This window comes from Cucurbita maxima, unplaced genomic scaffold (genome assembly GCF_002738345.1).
Source record: "Cucurbita maxima cultivar Rimu unplaced genomic scaffold, Cmax_1.0 Cma_Scf00006, whole genome shotgun sequence".
Taxonomy (NCBI): Eukaryota; Viridiplantae; Streptophyta; class Magnoliopsida; order Cucurbitales; family Cucurbitaceae; genus Cucurbita; species Cucurbita maxima.
Genome location: NW_019272022.1, coordinates 372,460 through 393,123, shown reverse-complemented (window position 1 = coordinate 393,123; position 20,664 = coordinate 372,460). Strand labels below are relative to the sequence as shown.

The 20,664-nt window shown below is 36.6% G+C and overlaps 1 protein-coding gene across 1 annotated transcript; it reads right to left on the bottom strand.

Moving 5' to 3' along the window:
* Positions 1-4,101: 4,101 nt before the first annotated feature.
* On the bottom strand, positions 4,102-17,280 carry LOC111480673. Its single transcript, XM_023125836.1, has 3 exons — positions 16,908-17,280; positions 14,124-14,204; positions 4,102-4,796 (listed from the first exon to the last, which is right to left on the bottom strand). Exons 1-3 carry the CDS (start codon positions 17,064-17,066, stop codon positions 4,377-4,379), a joined length of 660 nt encoding a protein of 219 aa, XP_022981604.1. The 5' UTR covers positions 17,067-17,280; the 3' UTR covers positions 4,102-4,376.
* Between the last annotated feature and the right edge of the window lie 3,384 nt (positions 17,281-20,664).

Below are 20,664 nucleotides of genomic sequence, written 5' to 3'. Positions count from 1 at the left end.
TGATTTCACTGCTAGTTTGGTTGGACGATGATGTACGATGATATGTGTCTTATGACCCCTATATATGTCATGATTATGAGTGTTAGCATCTGCAATATGATATTATGTATTAGGTATGATATGCTTATGTCATGTTGTGAAACTATTCTTAGTCATCATATCCTTAAGATCGCTCTCATTTAGATGTAGTCTTGATTCATTCATATATCATTTCTTTACTCGAGTGTTACACATCGAGACAAACTCTTAGCCAAATTTGAGTTTCTACAACAGAGTAACTCCAAACATTACCAAGAATGAATATTTGGATATAGCAGATTAGGGGGGAGCGTGACGTGGAATGAGCTACGTAAGCGACACGTAAGCAAGCATTTGGGCAAAAGAGGCTGCTGGTGTTGGGTGGAAAGCAGGCAACCGGTTTACTATTTACTAATAATAATAATAATAATTATTATAGTTATTATTATTATTAATAGTGAATGGAAATATGAAGACGTGGCAAGTAATACAGCTGGGTCTTCGTTGGCGCGTAGGAGGTAGAGAGTGACCCGGTCTGAGGTTTCAGTTGAGTTCTCAAACCGTAACCGAAATGACCAACTTGCCCCCCACCTCACCTTATTAATTTTTTAAAAATAAAATAAATGAAAATTGATTTTGTAGTGTCAACGTCAAATCAAATAAAATTTAGTAGTTATGAGGGTGCATACTCTTTGGTATTCGGATTAGGTGGGACCACCGCCTGAAAAAGAAAGATCTGTGGGTCCCACTGAATAATAATTAAAAATTAAAATTAAAATCTGGTGGTACGAACAACAGTTTGACAGCTGTCTGCATGTATGATTTGGTTTATTTAGTTACAGCGCACACGTTGTGGTGAGGGTATTAATTTAATTATTGAGCCCACAAATATTTACATGTATGTATTGTACCAATGATAGCAATCTTCTACTTTAACTCTTCTAGCTCCTTTCTTCATGGTCGCCCCAATTTTCTTCCTTTCTTCTCTATTCAAATTCTTCGCCTTCTTTTCTTATTAATTCTAATTGTTTTTCATTCTTCCTTTCTTTCCTATCTTTCTCTCCTTCAATTTCATCGGGGACTCTAATTGTGTTGACCCTTTTGATTTCCTTTCGATTTAGATCGAAACGAGGGGGATTTGCTCTTAGTTTCGATATGAACGAAATGAAAAATCTCCTTTGATGTTGCTAGGTTTGTTACGTAGATTCGGATTTTTTTAGTGCAAGAATAAGGGTATAAAAGAAAAAGAGAAGAAGAAACGAAGATGATAATGAACAACGCTGACAACGACATGCACCACAATAATGGATGAAAGAGGTTGAAAGGATGGGAGATATGAACTGACTCTCCCCAATGGTATGATTTTGTCCCCTTTGAGCTTAAGCTCTCATGACTTTGTTTTGGGCTTCCCTAAAACGCTTCATACAAACGGAGAATGTTATTTGATTATAAACTCATGATCATTTCCTAACTTAGCTGAGGTAAGACTTTCATCATCCAACACCTCCCCTCGAACAAAGTACGCATCCCCTTAATCGAGACTCGACTCCTTTGGAATCTTAGTCATTTTTTACTATGCCTTCGAAAGAGGCTTGATGACTCCTTTTCTTTTGGAGTTTTTTGTTCGACATTTGAGAATTTACCAATCTATTGGCACGACTAAGTTTAGGGCATGACTCTCATACCATGTTAGATGAATACAACTCTCCACAACGGTATAATATTGTCCACTTTGAGCATAAGCTCTCATGACTTTGCTTTGGGCTTCCTCTTAAGGCCTTATCGATGGAGAGAGTATTCTTTGATTATAAACTCATCATCATTCCCTAAACTAATGAAGTGAGACTTTCATAAGGAGAAGGGAGAGAAAAATATTTTCTATTTTCAAAAGTTAAAATATAGTTGACATAGAAGATGATTATGTTAAAAAAAATAACATAAAGGCTCTATAATATATGGATTAGGTTGGATGTTTTATTCTACCACTCACTTGTCATTGTTAAAAATGATTTGATTCAAATTTTTCATTTGAAAATAAATAAGCAAGAGTATCTTATATAATAAGTTTGTATAAGACTGAACCATGAAATATTTAATCTCACTTTAAAAATTTATCAAGTGAAGAAATTCATATTTTATAGGATGATCGTATCAATTTCGGTTTGTAAACTTTATTTTGTTTTTGGTTTGTACGAGCGAGGATAACTTTTATGGCTAATTCAATATGTCTATCATTTAGGAATTTGATCTCACAGAGAGTTGAGAATATAATGTTACGAGAAAAAATTTACTCGTTTTAACGTGAATTTTAATAAACATTACAAACTAATGCTATTTATAACTAACGGAAGAATGATGTATCCCATATCATAACATAGAACCCTGTCTAACCCCAAGTTTGTGGTTAACTTTGAGTGAAGTTTTTTTTTTTTCATCTTCAAGTATGTTGACTTTGGCTCTGTTTGATGTCAAATTTCAAGGCTCGTCTTTATCTTTGCACTAGACCAATATCCTTTAGCACATAATGTTGCATTATTTCTCATCATCTTAGTTCTCAACAACATGACTCATACACTTCTGTATCGGTCTAGAACTTCATGAGGATGTGATTTGACTATTCGTTGGGTCAAAATAATCTTAAAAACGTTCAACCAAAGCTTACTGGGTGATTTCAACCTTTCTTGGGATTTTAGCGTAGCAATAACTATGCAAATTAGAACTTATTAGGCCAATATAATGCATATCGATATATAACAGACAAAGACTATGTCAATTGAGAACTCTTGAGTTGCACTAATACTCCGTGATGTCACTTCAAGCATTGATATGTCATTTTTCTTCACTTCATTTCTACATATTTATCGAAATCTATCCTTAGGTGATAAGGTAACTCTAATGTTCAGCCCAACCATCCAAACTTTTGGTGAAGCGAGAACCTTTGAATCAAAGAAATTAACACCTTCTTATACAAAATTGGATCAACCAAGAGATAAGACTAGAGTTAAATTACCTTAAGGATCAAAGATCTAGAAGCAAGATTTGAAACCTTGTTCTAAATTGAGTCACTTCATAATCGAACTTGGTCAAAGTTTGATGGAATGACTTAGATGCAATCTACCACAAAAATTGATTGAAACTTAGAAATGACAAAGATGATGCTCGGATTCTAAGGGTAAACACAAATATGATTTTTACCTAATAATTTGTGGATATTTATAGTCCCTAGTAGTCGTGATTTAATCATGATTTCCTTAAATCTGCACAAAAGGCAAGTCAATTTGACCATTACAAATTTTACGAAATTAAAAATAATAAATAAAGTTTTCTAACCACTCACGAAACCATGCTTGCAACTTCATCCGCTACTTCAACCATGCAAATATTCATTTCTGAAGCTCCAAATGGTCATTCCTCAATCGAATCAGCTTGTAGCATATGAAATATGGTTGAACCGAGCCTATCCAATTTTGTAGAGGGAGAATGAATACTTGTTTAATCTTTTTTACTTTGAATCGTGTAATAGGTCAAGTTGAACACTTTGAACACAATAATTCTTATCAATAAGATTGATTAATATTTGAGACCTTCCAAACATCCATTCATCCTCTTAATCTCGTCTCGAAACACCTAAACCCTGTTGACGCCGAGTTATTTGTACATACCATGTCAAAGCCTAACCCATAGAAAAGGATACACTCAATCAAATTAAACCTTAGACTAAGACAACTATGGCAATATTTATATTTTTATCTTCTATTAGAGTTTGATGTGTGGAGTTAATGTGCATAAAACCGGAGAGAAGGAGAAAATTATGCAACACTTAAAAAGCAACTCAATTGGATGAAATCAAAGTTTGATCATCTTTCTTCGAAATTTCCTTCCAATTTTAATTTCATTAAATAAATTCAACCTCACAGACTCAAATAATTAGTAAGCATAATTTATCACAATTTCTTCTTCAAATAAACAATTTATGTCTCACTTTCAGACTTTAAATCAGTCGCCCACTTCACAGCAAACTTCATTATATTGTGGTGTGACTCATCAAATTATGATGGCCTAGCTTTTTGAAGATCCACACACTTCGCCAATCTACAGAGATAGTATTGAATTCTAAAAAAGGGGAGCAAACCTCTGTTTGAAACAACATGATATACGTAAAAAAACAACGGTGTATTGCCAATTTCAAGTTATTTTTCTTTTTTAAAGGTTCTATATAAAGAAACCCTTTACAGATAGAAGACCTAAAGAATTTCCAACAAAGAAAGTAAAGGCCATTGGTAGAGCTAGGAAGTCATGCATGTTTTCTCACCTGCCTCACATAACATAACATAGCACCAGTTTGGCAGTCTTCCAAATTAGTAACGTGAGTCATGTGCAGGACTATCGGCATGCATGTCCATGGATAAGTCATTAGAGCTGATTGAATTAGGGTCCACATTCTGGGGCTGAAGAAAGTTGGGATCATTGTTTCGAGGAGCTCCGTTTTCTCCCGACATCCCATTGTGCGGGTAGTGAGCTTCCTGAGCAATGTGATACTGTTGCAAACTCCGACGAATGGGGCTTGACAGTGCGTTTGAGAAGACTAAACTTTTGGAATGATTATCAGAGTGCTCTGTTCGACTTCCTTGTCCGGTAGTTGCTTGCCCACAAAGACCTGATGAAGCAGGAAAGCTCGAGTTTGTAAACTGCATTGTTGGTTGAACATGCTGCTGTTGTTGGTGGACTGCGACTCTTGGGGACATCGACGGTTCTTCTCCACAGTAATCCAACTCATTCTGCAAGTTTCGAATTCAGAAAACTCGATCAGCTAAAGAGAAAATCAGCCAAAACCTTCGCTTAATTCATTAAACTCCTCTCACAAACACAATTTACAGCTGTTCATATATATTTTTTAATTTCTCTACGAGCAATCCATTGAACTCTATTACAAATGCTAACATCTTATTCAACAATTTCTCTCCCAAAGAGAAGAATTTTATGTAATTCATTTCCTATGTCCCTCCTAAATGGGTGTTCAAGCTCAAGGTACACATGATTGAAACTTAGTAAAAGACTAAAGATAATAATGGTTGTTTTAGGCTAAAGTGAGTATAGCCTAACAGTAGTTGACATGTATCCTCAACTAAGAAGTTAAAAGGTTTGAACCCCTAAATATTGTTAAAAAAAAAAAAAAATTCACTAATCATTTTTATTAATTCCAAATTTATCACTAATCATTTTTATTTTCATTAGTAATTTGCCTATGTCCCTCCTTTCTGAAGGGGAGGGTGTTCAAGCAACCAAAAGACTGACATCTACAAGGTAAAGTTAATACTGCAGTTTCAGAACATTATCACTACTCATTTCTCGGATTCAAGTTTTATGTACTGCAGCATCATCACTACTATACAACTTTTATTTTATGGAAAACAAACAGAATCAGAAGGGAATCCAACCCCAAGGACATAAACCAAGGAGTTACATAAATAACATTCTTCAGTTTGCCGCCAATAAGCTAGTTTGTAACGAAAATAACAAAAGAAAGAAAAGAAGGAAAGAAAGTAAACTCCCACACAAAAAAGTACGAAGTATAAAATCCCTGGTCAATAGCATTCCTCCACCAAAAACTTAGCAGGGTTTTGAAATCGCACTACCAAGAAGCATAGTAAGAACAATTTTCATACTTTCTCAAAATACCCCTCGATTAACTAAACTATTTATTCCAAGAAGTTAAAATGATACAACTAGTATAAATGTGATCCCAAAAATTTTTCTTTTAAGAAATAAAGATTTTATTGAGAAAAATGAAAGAAAAATAAATAAAAACAAAAAACAAGTCAAACAACAAAAGGAGTCCAAGAACTGACTACAAAAATTTACTCCAATTCAACAAAATCAAACCAAGCCCATAATTACAAAAAAGGTCGAATACCTAAAACCCACAAAACACATGAAGTCTTGTCACCTCCTAAACCACATCACAAGACCGCTCAACCTCTCTAAAGGGGCCTATTATTCTGCTCAAACCAAGTAACAAAATGAAAAAGAAACTAGTGTGCCACAAAACGAAACATTTCCTCCACCAAAATGAAACAATCTCTATTCAAAGCTAAACATAACCTAAACGAATTCAACCATCAAATTCAAAGACACGGTGCAATTGTCAATTCCGTAACAAGTGATTCGAATCAATAAGAGGGCGTTGAAACCCCACAACGAAAAGAAGGGATCAGAAAATAGAATAGAAGCCACATAATGCACCTTCTTACCCAAAATACAATATAATTGCAGACGCACAGAGTAGCTTATTAACCAATAATCCACGCAAAATTACACACTCACAACAATCCCCCAACAAAACATCTAATAAATGGAGAAAAATAAGGAAGCCTAGAGGAATTAGATTGTTTAGAGGTGATTTGCAGGACTATTGGCACCAAAAACAGCAACCCACACAAAAGGGTGTAGAGATTGCCACAATCCATGGTGTGATTGTGTCCTCAAGAAAGTCATCAAGGACGATAACTAGTCTAAGTGGGGGAAATGTCACAATCATCCTAGGAAGAGAGTAGGTTGTAACCCTCACACAGAGACAGATAAGGCAGCGACCTCGAGTGGCATCTATCCGACCATGTGAAACCAAGATGAGGCATAAGCAAGATGGATGCAACAAGTAGACAAGAGGGAAAAGATAAGCTTGATAAAGGACCAAATAGGGTCTCAGGCCTAAACCTCAAAAGTTGGAGTTTGCAACTCTCGAGTTAAGTCCGTCCATACGAAAGATGAAACTTGCCAAATTTGGCGTCAATCAAACATTGGATGGACACTCCACAAGACCGTATGACCATTTACCAAAATTATGAATACTCCTACCAGGCTAAAAATGCCTCAAGGAAAGGCATGGTGTCTGCTCTCCATCACCCCTAGGCTCCGTGGCCTAAGCAAACTACCCTTTGACACATACATGTGTCAGTGTGGGCAAGCATTGTGAGACGAGCATTGAGCGACTTCCTTCGAAATGGGTCTTTTGAGGACAATGTCAGACTACATGGGTGTTCTGACATTGTGCCCTCACCCATGTGTCGGAGGTTTGTATATGCACTCACTAACCAATACAGAGTTCGAAAATGATTTAGCATGAACATGGGAGGATCCAATGCCATGATAGAACCTGGATGGATGAATGTTAAAAAATGTCTGATGACATGAACTGTAATGGGTCGGTTCTCAATAGTATGTTCAAGCAAGCTACGATGGTTGATGACATCCTAGGACTTAGAATGACATCATGATACGTGGGCCGAATTGTTGGGAACCAAGATGATAAAATAAGAAGCAACGTTGCATATGAGAGACTTTGGCAACTTGGCCTATTGTAGAGACCGGCCAAATAAAGTCACAGACGATTGAATATGCACGCATACGAGGTGTGTGTGGCCAAATAAGCCTAGATTTTGCATTTTTGTGGGTTGGCAAAGGAAAACCTAGCCTAAGGTCCGACAAAGCCACAAAGTCAGATGAAAAATGTATATGGGGCTTGGGGTTCTCCTTAAGGCTTGTCATGTGCATGTCAAGATCATGATGTCGCACAGTTGAAAATGTACGACCATGACACAAATCATACCTACTTACAATAACTTGATGCCAAAAGTATCCAAAAGAAACATCACAACCATTTTGCCAACAAAGCCTCATTACATAACCTTAATTCCCGAACTCAAGACCATGCAACTCCACAAGCTTAACCACCAATTCCCAGTTGACAAGATGAGACCCACCCACCCACCCACCTCAACCCTTTTTTACAAGAAATTTCTCACAACTCTCTCTATTCTCCCTCTAATAAAGACTAGAACCTTGAGTAGTGATAATAAATAAATGAAACCTCACTCAAAACTAATTGGATAAAAGTGAGCCTTCCTCCTTGGGGAAAGAAACCTTCCTCCAAGTAGACAATTGTTTCTGGATCTTATCTAAGACAGAATTCCAAAACACCTAGCTCCTCATTTACAACCAAGCAAAAGCCCAAGATACTTCTTAGATGGAAGGTGGCTCACCTCACAACTAACCATGGACACCCAAACACTTATCTTAGAAGGGCCGCAATTCACGTCTATGACTAAACTTTTTCCCCCTACTAGTCTTAGGGATAGAAAATCACTTCAAAGAACAATAAGAAACCATTATGATTTACAAAGAAATTATCCTTCCTCGAATATAATAATAGGAAGTGATTAGCAAACTAAAGGCGAGACAAGTGAACGAACTCCTTACCTACCTCTTAAAGCCCTCAACCATCCCCTTCTCCACACCTAACAATACAAGCCTACTAAAAATGTCCACAACTAGGATGAAGAGAAAGGGCAAGAGAGGATCCCCTTGATGAGCTCCTTAGAAGTAAAAATCTTCCCTCTAGGTTTCCTATTAGCAAAGATGGAAAAATTTGCAAACCTAATGCAATTCCACATCCATGCTCCATATAAACTTAAAACCTTTCTTTCACAGACCTTATCTAAGAAGTGCCAATCCACACATGGTCATTAGCTCTTCCAAAATCAATCTTGAAAATCACCTCTCCTTTCTTTCTTTGCCTATAATCATCCATGAATTCATTAGCAATCAACACTGTCTAAGATTTTCCTTTTCGCAATGAAGGCGGCTTGATAAATGGAAATAGTGCTATAAGGACTTTCCTCAATCTATCCACCAAGGTTTAAGCAATAGCTTGTAACTAGGCTAATAGGCCTAAAGTCTTTCACCTTGTTAGATTCTCTTTCTTAGGGATAAGGCACACATAAGTCTTACTCATCCCAGCGTTGAAAACGCCTCTTACAAAAGTCACAAAAAATTTTCCACACATCCTCTTTGATACATTCACCAATTATATTAAGAAAAAGCCATAATAAATCCATCTAGCCTATGGGACCTATTCCCATAAAAGCCAAATACCACACAAATTTCCTCCAAAGTAAATAGGGGCCTCTAACTCAACCCAATCCTTTCCCAAAATGGGGCACCAGTCTATCCCTTCCAAGAAAGGTCAAAGGGTTGGTGGAGGTGCATAAAGATTAAAGAAGAAAGAAACGGTCCTCAACCTCCCTGCCCTCCTTCACAACCACTCCATTGTCCTTCTCCAAGAACTAATTCTTGTTCCTCCCTCTCGCCATGATGTGGAAGTAGGAGGAGTTTTCATCTCACTCTTTGGCTCACTTTTTCAAGCTAGTACCCTCCCTTCTAATAAAAACTACAGATTCTCCTCTTTTCCATCCTCAACTCCGTCATCAAGTTCCCCACCTTCTCCAACCTAACAGCCTAATCCTTTCCACAATCTCTATTTTCCTCTTCAAAATATCACCAAAAATTGCAAAGTTCCCATCCTTTAGAATTCCTTTGTGGTAAGAGGGAGGAGTTTTCCTTTCCCTCTTTAGCCCATTTAACCTTCAACTTTTGTCTCAACCTAGTCTCCTCTTTCCTAATAAATACTACAAATTCTCCTCTATCAACCCTCAACTCCCTCGTCAGGTTCCCCATCTCCTCCAACCTATCTTACGCCCAAATCCTCTCCAAAATATCCATTTTACTTTTCTTAATATCACCACAAATTGCAAGATTCTCATCCTTCAGGATTCCTTTAAGGGTCCTAAGCTTCTTCAAGAGCTGAAAACCTTACACTTTCCTTCTATCCTAACACTCCATCCCAACGAGATGGACGCCTTAAAATGAGGGTCGGACAGCCAAGTATTCTCAAACCTAAATGGACTCGAACACAAGAAATCCTCTTAGAATCAAGATTGACATGCCAACGACCAAATGCAAACCTCAAGCCCAATACCTATTTAGGATTAGGAAAGGAATTCAACTAGCCTTTAGTCCACAAAAATCTATCAAGCCTCCAACTCACTACCCCTTCTTTTCCATTCAACCAAGTAAACTTTCCAGTCACTAGGGGGAAACCTAATACACTACTTAATAAGACTAAGGAAACCCCTCATAAATTTCAAGACTTTTTCCCATTACACATTTCCAACTAGTACCTCATCCCATTAAAGTTTTCAACCAAACACCAATGATCCCTACATAGACCAAAGAGGCCTCCCAGCTTCTCCAAACAGTCCTTTCTCCCCTTAGGAATAAGAGGGCCATCAACCCTCCACCCACCCTACCCCCAAATTGAAAAAACAAAGGCCACAAATAAAGCTGAAGTTAGGTGAGCCAATGATGGGGACAACAATATGGCATTTTTCCACTGTGGCGAATGGTAGAAGAAAAACTTTTTGATTCTTTTGAGAATGATCAGGGAGCTGGTTGGTTGAAGGTGGAAATTTAGGAGAAAATATTTCCATTTTTCTCTTGATTATATGACCTAGTGCTAGCAATAGGCCCTTTGTTGAAGTTTTAGATTGGTCCCCCAACTCAAAGGCTGAAAAGTTGATTCTAGATGGTCCTTTCTCGTGGGAAGAAATAAGAAATATTGTTTTAGAGTGCAATAGGAATAAAGCACATCGACCCTACGAGACTTTTTATGGGTTTCATTCAAGATAACTTGGAGGGCATTAAGGCTTGACCTTGAAAGGTGTTCAAGGATTTTTTTTTTTTAGAGGGGCATTCTTGCAAGATCTCAAAATGATACTTTTGTTTGCCTCATTCCCAAGAAAGAGAGGGGAGTGAAGGTTAAGGACTTTAGACCCATCATTATGATCACAAGTGTCTACAAGATAGCTTTGTGATAAACCTTTCAAGCGCATCCCTACAAAATCCCTACCCCACTCGATCCTTGCCTTTCAAAACAAATAAGAGACATTCTTGTATTAAAGGTTTCTAATGCCACTACGTACCAATTACGAATTGAGTTCCACACCACTTGAACCCAACACAAAGCATTGATCGTTCTCTACCGTCTGAAGAATGGGTCACCATTTGACCTCTAAACAATGCACCCAACAAAACTATCTCACTCATGCCACCCGACTTTGATTCAACAAAACCCTCAAAGACACAAAGACTTACCTTACAAATCTCTTCAATCTCCACCTTCTTACCAAACTCCCTCAGCATGAGAGTACCTATTTTGACTCTCATGAGGCAAGACATGCATCCAAATTAATAAAGATATGTCAATAAATTATTGTATAATCCAAAAAATGTGGTTTTCCTTCTTTGGACGACATAGAAGACCAACACTATTTTGAATTTCTTAATGACACTTGATTTTCAAAATCAATTACGGAATGAATTTGAAGACTTCCTCTCCTTTATTAAGATTGTGTAGGGATTGAACTACAAGACTCCCCAAAACATCAAGTAATCAAAGTCTCTCATCTACAAGAAAAAAGGGCTGGGAATGACCAAATCACTCAACCAAATTTAGGCATTCTTTAAAATTAAGTGCTCTCCTAAAACTGAAATTCCACCAAACGCTTCCATTATCTCATATGGAAGAAATGTAGGTGGCTTCCTCATACCATGAATCATTCTAAAATTTCACATGAGAACCATTTCCAGCTATTTACACAAACTTTGAGTTAAGAAATATTTCAATTTCAAAATGGTGAATAAATGGCTTCTAGAGCTAGCATAAGAACACCATCCAGATGTGCAAGTTGATAGTCTGTACTAATAACATTATACCATTAGTTCATAAGTTCATAGATCTTTGTTGAATGCCCAAACCACCAAGAGAACACCTTTCCAATTCACAAGATGAGCATCACCTTCCCTCTAGGCCTTATGACAAAGATGATAATGTCCTAGTTAATTGAAATTGACTGTGTGGTTTAAACGATGAGAAGACGAGTAATTCAAGGGCTAATTCTAGTCCAACTTCGAAAAGTGGCTCAAATCAAGGGGCTACTAGTTCTTCAGCTATAGTGATGCAAGCAAGAGAATCTGTCCTAAAAGATGGCAACACCTCAAAGGCGTCTAACAGAAATCAAATTACAAATAAGAAAATAGAAAAAGACTTGTATCAAATGGGAGGAATGATTTTACCCTAATGTCTGAAGGAGTTGCAAGTAATGGTGTTGCTAGATGGGGCAGAAGATTTGAAAGTGGAATCAATAATCAGTGAAGAACGTGAAATACCAAGCATTAAATGGATAACAGAGTAGTCTTTCTTCCATGTATAATGGAGATGGTAGCTTCAACAAGTCGATTTTTTTATTTTAGAGACATGAAGTGAGGATTGAAAACAATGGAAACCTGGATAGACGACTAAGAAGTTCAAACATTATCAGTAGAATGTTGCATAACCTAAAGGTCATCGTGATGAAAAAGACAAACTAACTTCTGTAGCTAATCATACAAAGAGTAGAATTCAACTCAACATCTTTGGCCATAAAATGTTCAAATGGAAAAGTAAAGCTTTCAGCCAATAGAGAATCGCTAAACTTAAAAAATTAAAAATTGACAAGTCCGCATGATAGGTGCTTGGAGGATCTAAAAGATAATATCCTTAAAATGAAGAGAGTTTCAAACTTGGATTCTAGTAGTACAATCAATAAAACTAGAAGTCTAGGAAGAGATACGGACCAAATCTCCAACATGTTGACCAATTGCTTAAAACACGAACATTTTCACTAGAGCAATATGAATATCCTTTCAAGAGTTGCGAGCTAGCAACTTGGAAACCACCAAGATAGAATTGAAGTTCATTTTCACATCTTTTTCTTTCATCACCTAAAATGTAAAAACATGTCCTCTTCTTAATCACTTGTGTAACTTCAGAGGAGTTGATTATCATTGACTAGTTCCAACGGTAACATTTCTTGTTCTTCAACATGATTTGTAACAATGAAAGGAAAATGATGGAGGTGGCTGATTTTCGTCTGAAGTAGGAGTATATTTAGCCTTTATAAGATTTCTCCATAAAAACCAACCTCTCTTTTCAACAACGGGTACTTACAATTTCTTTCTACCTCTAGAAGGTGGCCAAACTACACATTCAAGTTTCTATCCTTGAGGAGATCTAAACATGGCCAAACTACACATTCAAGTTTCTATCCTTGAGGAGATCTAAACATGGCCAAACAAATAGTTCAGAGACAACCCTAACTTGCTTACGAAAAATGAGTGCATTGAATTTTGCAACAGTTCAATCAAAAGAGTTTCTAATCCAAAACAAATGAGAGACAGAGGAGACTTCTCTGCTTGTTCTTTATGTCCTCACAAAACCCATGTCATTTTCATACCATATTCAAAAATAAAGGTTATAGGTACAACTCACCACCTCTATAGAAATGGCGTGGTGATGACAGAATATAAAGAGGTGGGGGAAAGGATAGGTTAGGTGATGGGAGGAAGATAAATGAAAGAGAAAAAAAAGGATGTGGAGCGGCAATCAAAGGTATGTTGTTCAGTCTTCCACTGGCCTTGGAATTTGGCTTCTAGAGTTTGGTAGAGGGGCTAATTACAACAATTTTAATCGATGTCCAAAAGACAAAACCTTGAATGCAAGCTAAACAAACCTTGCTAGATGGATATTCAACCACAAGTGGGTATTCCTTGTGTGGGAATTTGTTATGCTACAAAGGATGGAACATTCCATTTTTTTCCCACCATTCCTTGGCTTTTGAATGAATTTCATATAAGCCCAGTAGGAGGTTATCAGGGTGCACTCGAAACATATGAATGGCTTGCATGGAAGGTGAGAAAAATCAGTCTCATCTCTAAGTTTGTTCTCTTCGCAGCTGCTTGTCTCATGACCTCAACTTGGAACTCTCTACCAAAGCCTTTCGCTGGATTTTATCATTTGGATTGTTTTTTATTTCCTTCTTCATAGTTTATTTTCATTGTTGGGTTATGCTCTTTTGTTTCTTCTTTAAAATATACAAGATAGACCAGGGGTCCAGGTTAGACAATAGAAATATATAATTATCCTATATAAAAAGCTAGATTGTGTTCAACTTATGTTATCAACTCTAGTCAAGGTGCCTCTTCAGTAATTTTGTATTCAAGTTCTGTCGTACTCTTTTTTTCTAGAGGGAGGATGTAAATTTTTTTGAAACTATTCAAATATTGATGAGAAGTTTCTGCTTGGAAAAAAAAAGCCCATCTGGAAATAGCTGATCTCAAACTGACTCAAATGTTCAAACAAAGATGCAAATGAAAGAAATATGTCATCCCACCCGTATGTAATTGAGTACATCAGCTGTCGTCACTCTAGATCCATCTTCTTGTTGTCTAAACATCCACTGATAAAGCTTCTCCTGAAAACAGCATCACGTGAGGCAACAAATGTTAATAAAACAGAATAACATCTTTTTGTGAAGATATGTATCACACAAGCAACACTAAAACGAAGGAAGATATTGCAAACTTGCATATGCTTTTAAAACAATAATCAAATTTTTCATTGATACATAAAAAGAAACTAATGTTCGATACAACCTCACGTAAAGCAAACAACACAAGGGAGACAAAATAATTCAAAACAAATGAGCCAAGGAAAGTACTTGTCTTCAAAAAAGAAATCCTATGTATCATTAAAGCCCCAAAAAGTGTCACGGATTTCTCCAAGCAAGACTTGCCCCAAACAAAGAGTTGGAATTTGTACCTTCTACAGCGAGGAGAACAAAGGGGCATTAGGTCCAAGTAAGGAAACACTAAAAATATGCTAACGCTAGAGTCAGTATAGAGCATATAGCCTAAGGAATCATTATAAGGACTAAGTCTAACGAGAGCCTACAAGTAGGCTGCTTACGGAGTATTTTATACTCATCTCATCTTATTCATTATTTTTCAAATGAAGTGTAGACCACAGTCGACAGTGGGAGCGTGTGGAGCCGTGCAACTGTAGGATGTGCCCTTTAGATTGAGTCATCTTCCTTTCTTGTCATCTTAATACTTTTAAATGTTGTTTTTGTGTATGGTTGATAAACTGTTTTGAATTGAGTCTGCAGATACTATTTTGTACTTTTATTAAATTTTATGTCAGTCCTCAATGCATTTTAAATTTCCTTGTAAACACTAGTTGGTACCCACTGAAAAAGGCACAACCATACCTACTAACAATGATCCTATGCCATAAAGCATTTGGTTCTCCAAAAAAACTCTATAATCATATAGACAATTGAAACCCACTATGAAATCTCAAATTACCAATGCCTAAACCCTCAACCTCCAAAGGCCTCGAGACCACTTCCCACCTAACCAAGTGAGACCCTTGTATTGGGTATTGAATTGTCTCTTTCAGGTATGATTTAGGGAGTACGAAAAATTAAACTGCACCCTATCTCCTCTCTGTTGTTCATATATCAAATTTGATGAAGCATCTGATGTTAGTATGACAGTGAGAAATATAGGGAATAGTTAGTTGATACAAAGATAGATAAATTTTGTATCAAAGACTCTTTTGTTGAAGCATTTAACATTCTTTATTCATAAAATGAATTTAGTTGATGTTTTGCAATCTCCAACACCATTAGCAAAGTATTCTTCAATTCCTCCCACATTTCATTCCTTAATTGAGGTTTGTGGATTCACATGGAAGAAATTACTCCACAGTCACCACAAATTAAAAATCTAATTTTGTTTCACTCACTCATTTTCATTATCCAACAATGAGAGTTACTTCTTGCTAATCCAGAGGGTTTGGGGCTGTTTTTTCTTTTTTATTCATGTTTCCTTGAAAATTGTTTTCATGTTCAATTTTTTATTCCTTTTGGAGTTAAAAGGTTGTCAATTATTTTATGAAGCCTTTATGGAAGATTACGGGGCTGTTTATTCTGGTGGTATGTAGTTTTGTGTGATTGGGGCCATTTGAGTTGGTTCTCAATTATCATATCTTTTCTCTCCTTTTCACAAATTGACTTTAGATCTAATGTGCAAAAAGTATTGTTCTCAATAGTCAGATCTCTTCCTTCCTTCCTCCATCAGTCTCTTTTCCTTGAAGCATATCATTCTTGACTTTTATTTCGATGTTTTGATTGGATAATTATTTTAGTCTCTATGTTGAAGAGGATTTGGTACTATTTTGGTTGTTATTTATATCCTTCTTTGTAATCCTTCTTAGTTGTTTCTTATCATGCTTATTCTTGACCTTTAGTTTGATGTTTTGATTGGATAATTATTTTAAGCTCTTTTTTTAAGAGGATTGAGTATTATTTTGATTGTAATGTATATCCTTCATTCAAAGGTAATCCGTCTTAGTTGTTTCTTTTCATTCTTTTGTGGAGATTTGTATCTTTTGAGAACTAGTATTTTTCATTATTTCAAAAAAAAAAAAAAAAAATGTTGGTTGAACAGGAGGTGTCAATTCAACCATTCAATTATAAGTACCAGCAGTAGGCTTATCCCCAATAAGCTTTTTAAACAGACCTATGTTTCCTATTCATGAAATCAAGGATTGATTTTATTTCACATTATAAATTCATTCAACTATGTCCCGCATCATTTTATAGCGAATACAATAGCACCCTGTTCTGCTAGGCCAACCATCAAACATCACCTAATAACGAAAGATAGTCACGAAATACTCAAAAGCGAAACAAAGGACAACATAGAACATCCAACCTTTATCGCAATTTAACATAAAAAGATCATCACCGCAATGTATGAACGATATATGTACTCTACCTAGAAACAAATGCTACAAGGCAAAACAATCAGGGATGAAAGCAGAATAGCCAAACAGACAGAAGAATATGGGCATCAATACTATCATCGAATTCCAAAATCGAATGCTCAGATTTTTAAGCAGAAATACGTACGAAATATACTACGTAAATTCTCAGAATACATGAAACTACCCGAAATCGTAAAAATAAAGCCTCAAAAGAAATACAGATGACAATACAAGCAACCACAAACCACGTCGAATAGAATGAATTTCAAGTACACAAAAGAGAAACAGGAAATCATGATAAAATCAGAAAGGGGGAAAAGGATGGGAACAGGGGAAGATTCCAGACCATGGCGTGACGTTCTCCGGCTTGGAAAGAAAGCTTCTGGTGGTTCATAGCCTGGGTATAAAGCTGGGAGAGAGAGTTGGCCGCACTGCAAAAGGAGGCGTACATGGTCCGATCTACCTCGTCGAGGCTGGTAGCGATGGATTTCCGCTTCTTGGCCATGGCGGAGGGGTTAATCTTGTGGTCCGGTGAGTGAAGGGTGTGATTCCGGCGGGTATGGGGGATTTGGATTTCAGAGTGAAGATGAAGATTTTGGGAGGATAGGGATTTGGGGGAGGCCAAGGCCAAGGGGGGACTGGTGAGAGACTCGGGATGCTTGCATTCCTTCCGTATAGAAGAGAGCTGTCAGGTTGAGTGGAGGAAAAGGACTTATGGTAGCTATCGTGGCAATGCTGTGCATATGATTATTTCTTTTATATGCCCTCATCTTCATGTAACGCCAATTTGTTTCAAAATCAACTATATTATTAAATTTTCTAAAATTAAAACTTGTTGATCCAAAAATAACTAGGTAATTAACTCTTACTTCTTCCTTGTGTGGTCAAATGGCTCATGATCCTACGATGAACATGTAAACTGTTCTAGTTGTAGTGTCCTAATCTCAACTAAGAGCTTTCTCATACACGCTTTGCTAGGGAGATATTCCTATCAATCACGTAAGCATATTCATAACTTAAATTTCACCTTAGTCATATCTGGACGATGAGGAGGTCTATTGGGTTCCTAGGTAGGACTTCTTGCTCCAAGTTGCTCTGTTTTTACTCATCGAGTCTTTCTCCTCTTACTGTCACTCATGATCCTAGGTGCTTAGTCTATTTGGAGGCGTCTTGACCTAGGCCATTGTCTAGCCAACCTAACTCTAACACCCTAGCTCTGTGCAGATAAACACGCTTTACAGAGAGAACATACAGTCAAACTCTAACACCGTAACTCTTTCAATTTTCATATTTTCTTCAACATAATTCCTGTCAACATGATTTCTTCACAAAAGTTGTAAAATTTTAACCGCATTTATTATCAACTACAGACTGAAAAATAAACGCATCTAAAGATTGTCAAAAACTAAAAACTTACCAATCTTACAGTTCTTTCGTGAATCTTCTTCAAATTTTTTCCAAAAACAACATACATATAAATTAGAACTTAGTTCTTCCTCGATTCTTAATAGATTTGAACCAATTGAAAGCTCAAATTGATATTCTATATATTTCTTGTCACAAATTTCAACTTTCTCTCTCTAACTCTCTCCCAAAACCCTAACCTTTCTATTCCCTCTCTCTTTTTCTTTCTATTTTCTTATTAGTTCTTTTTCCTCTCTATTAACTCTCTAATTAGGGTTCTAACAAGCCCCTAGTTGGGCAAGGTAGGTCAAAATGACTAAATTACCCCCTTGAGATTGATTTTAACCAAATTTCCCAGTTTTTCTTGAGCCATAATTTTTCTAAGCAATTTTCTCTTTTTATCTCATCATCAAACTATGGCTACAATAAAATTCTGAAAGTTCAACTTTAAAATGGTAAAATTGAGTATTTAATAACTCATTTGGACGCAGGTGTTATGCTTCGGGTGAACTAGCTAGTCTTTAATCTATGCCTATGTTATGATCTTGTGTAACTTCATTTTTGTTCCCATACTATGGCTTGTTAGGATTCACTATGTAAATGGAGTCGATCAATACCAAATTTTCATCTACAAAGGAATAGATGACATAACTTAAGTAGGACCATAATGTCATGCAAAGTTTTAGGAGAGAGTGACCCTCGTGCTAGTAACTACGGAGTACCCATGTGGTCCCTCACCTTGGTTTACAAAGCAAGAGCCCTATTGGAAAACTTTGGTTTGTTTTCACATGCGGTACTAGCACACTCAAATCTTATCGAGTTCTAATCTCATTGAGTTTGAAACTCATCAAGTTTTGATCTCAAGGCTCTACCCTATTGATGCCAACCTAGCTCAAATTTCAAGGTGCACATGCAAACCTCCACTAATCAAGATAAGTTCACTATTAAGATTAGCTAGCTACTCCTTATAGTCCCAACAAGGCATTGATAATGATAGGGGAGTGACCTCGGCCTAATCATGGTATTAATCTTGGATAGTGAAGTCTAGGCTAAGTTCAAGTTGCTCTTAAGTATGTGGTACTTGGCTCGGTCATTTTAGGGTATTATAAAGAAGAAAATTGGAAAATATGAGAAATTATTATAATTTGTACCCATTAAATATAATATTATTACAAATCATATTTGGATGGAATGATCCGCATGAAGTTTATTACCCAATACAATTTAGAAACAATGGAAACATGAAATTCGATTTTTACTAAGGTCATTTTAATATTGTTAGTTGGATTATTAATTAAAATGTGAAATACTAACAAAAGATGACGAACGGTGTAATAGGAAGCGAACCCCGACAAGATTTGAAGTAGCTCTCGAGGAACAAGAGCTTACGTTAATTAAATTAGGGAGTACTCCAACTAAGGTCAACCAAGTAAGTGGCCTTACTATAGGATAGAGTAAAAATTGTATGAATTATGATGATGATGAACTGTGTCGTACGAAGTCGTATGATAGTGTGTGATGATGTATGAGTTATGACGATGTATGAATTATGATGATGTATGAGTTATGATGCTTGATGATGCATGAGTTATGATGTTTGATGATGTGCGCAGTATATATATATTTTGATGAATGGCGTACTTGATATGCTTGATGCACTTTATGGCAATATGATGAGTATGATGATTGCGTGACGTTTACCTTAATATGATGATGTTTTCCATATTGAGCATGCTATATGATGATGAGTGTCATATTGCATCATGTCGTTAGATCGACATAGGACACAACCCTAAGAGCATGAAAATGATATTAGTATAAATATCCACAAGTACGTGTTACTTAGAGTAACAAAGAGATGAGACTAGAGGGTTGTGTTAGAAGAGACATTATGATGGATTTAGAGGGACCTCATGCATATTGTATGCTCATAAGTATAACAAAGAGATGAGACAAAAGGGTTGTGTCAAAAGAGACATTATGATGGATTTAGAGGGACTTCATGCATATTGTATGTTCATAAGCATAGGGTTACTTCCCCTAGAGATGATGATTGCGAACGCGCATAGTATGATGAATGCGAATGCGCACAAATGAGGGTGTCCATGAGGCGCATGACACTATGGGGTTCCGCTGACCTCCGGACGTTGCTACAAATTAGCTTGACCAGAGAGTCCAGGTGGTGTGCGAGCGCCTTGGAGATTCACACTCGCACGTGTGAGTCATGTGTAGGGAAGTACTACACATCCAATTTGTCCGAGACTTGAGACCACCCTTTTGATGATTAGAGATAGGTCTCTAAATCATGATTGCATGTATTTGCATTTGCATGGCCCCCTATAGTGGGGCCACTTACTGAGTATTCTTCGAAATATTCAGGTCGTGTGTCACATCATTTTTTAGGTAAAGGCAAGGCATACTTGTATAGAGGGCGGCAGCATCGCGAGTAGAGATTGTGGCACGTGCATAGGGTAGACTCGTAGTTAAATTCCTAGTCTTTAGTTAGAATAGGTTGTTTAGCATTTCATTGTTTTAAATTATTTTGTATTTGTTTTTATTTTCTCTAAATTTCAGTATCTCGTATTTAAACAAGTAAGACTTTGAATGTGTTTTCCAAAGAAGAAAATTTACGTTATAAATGATGTTCATGTAAGAGTTATATTTCTGAATTATAGATGAACATGAGACTTTATTAATGA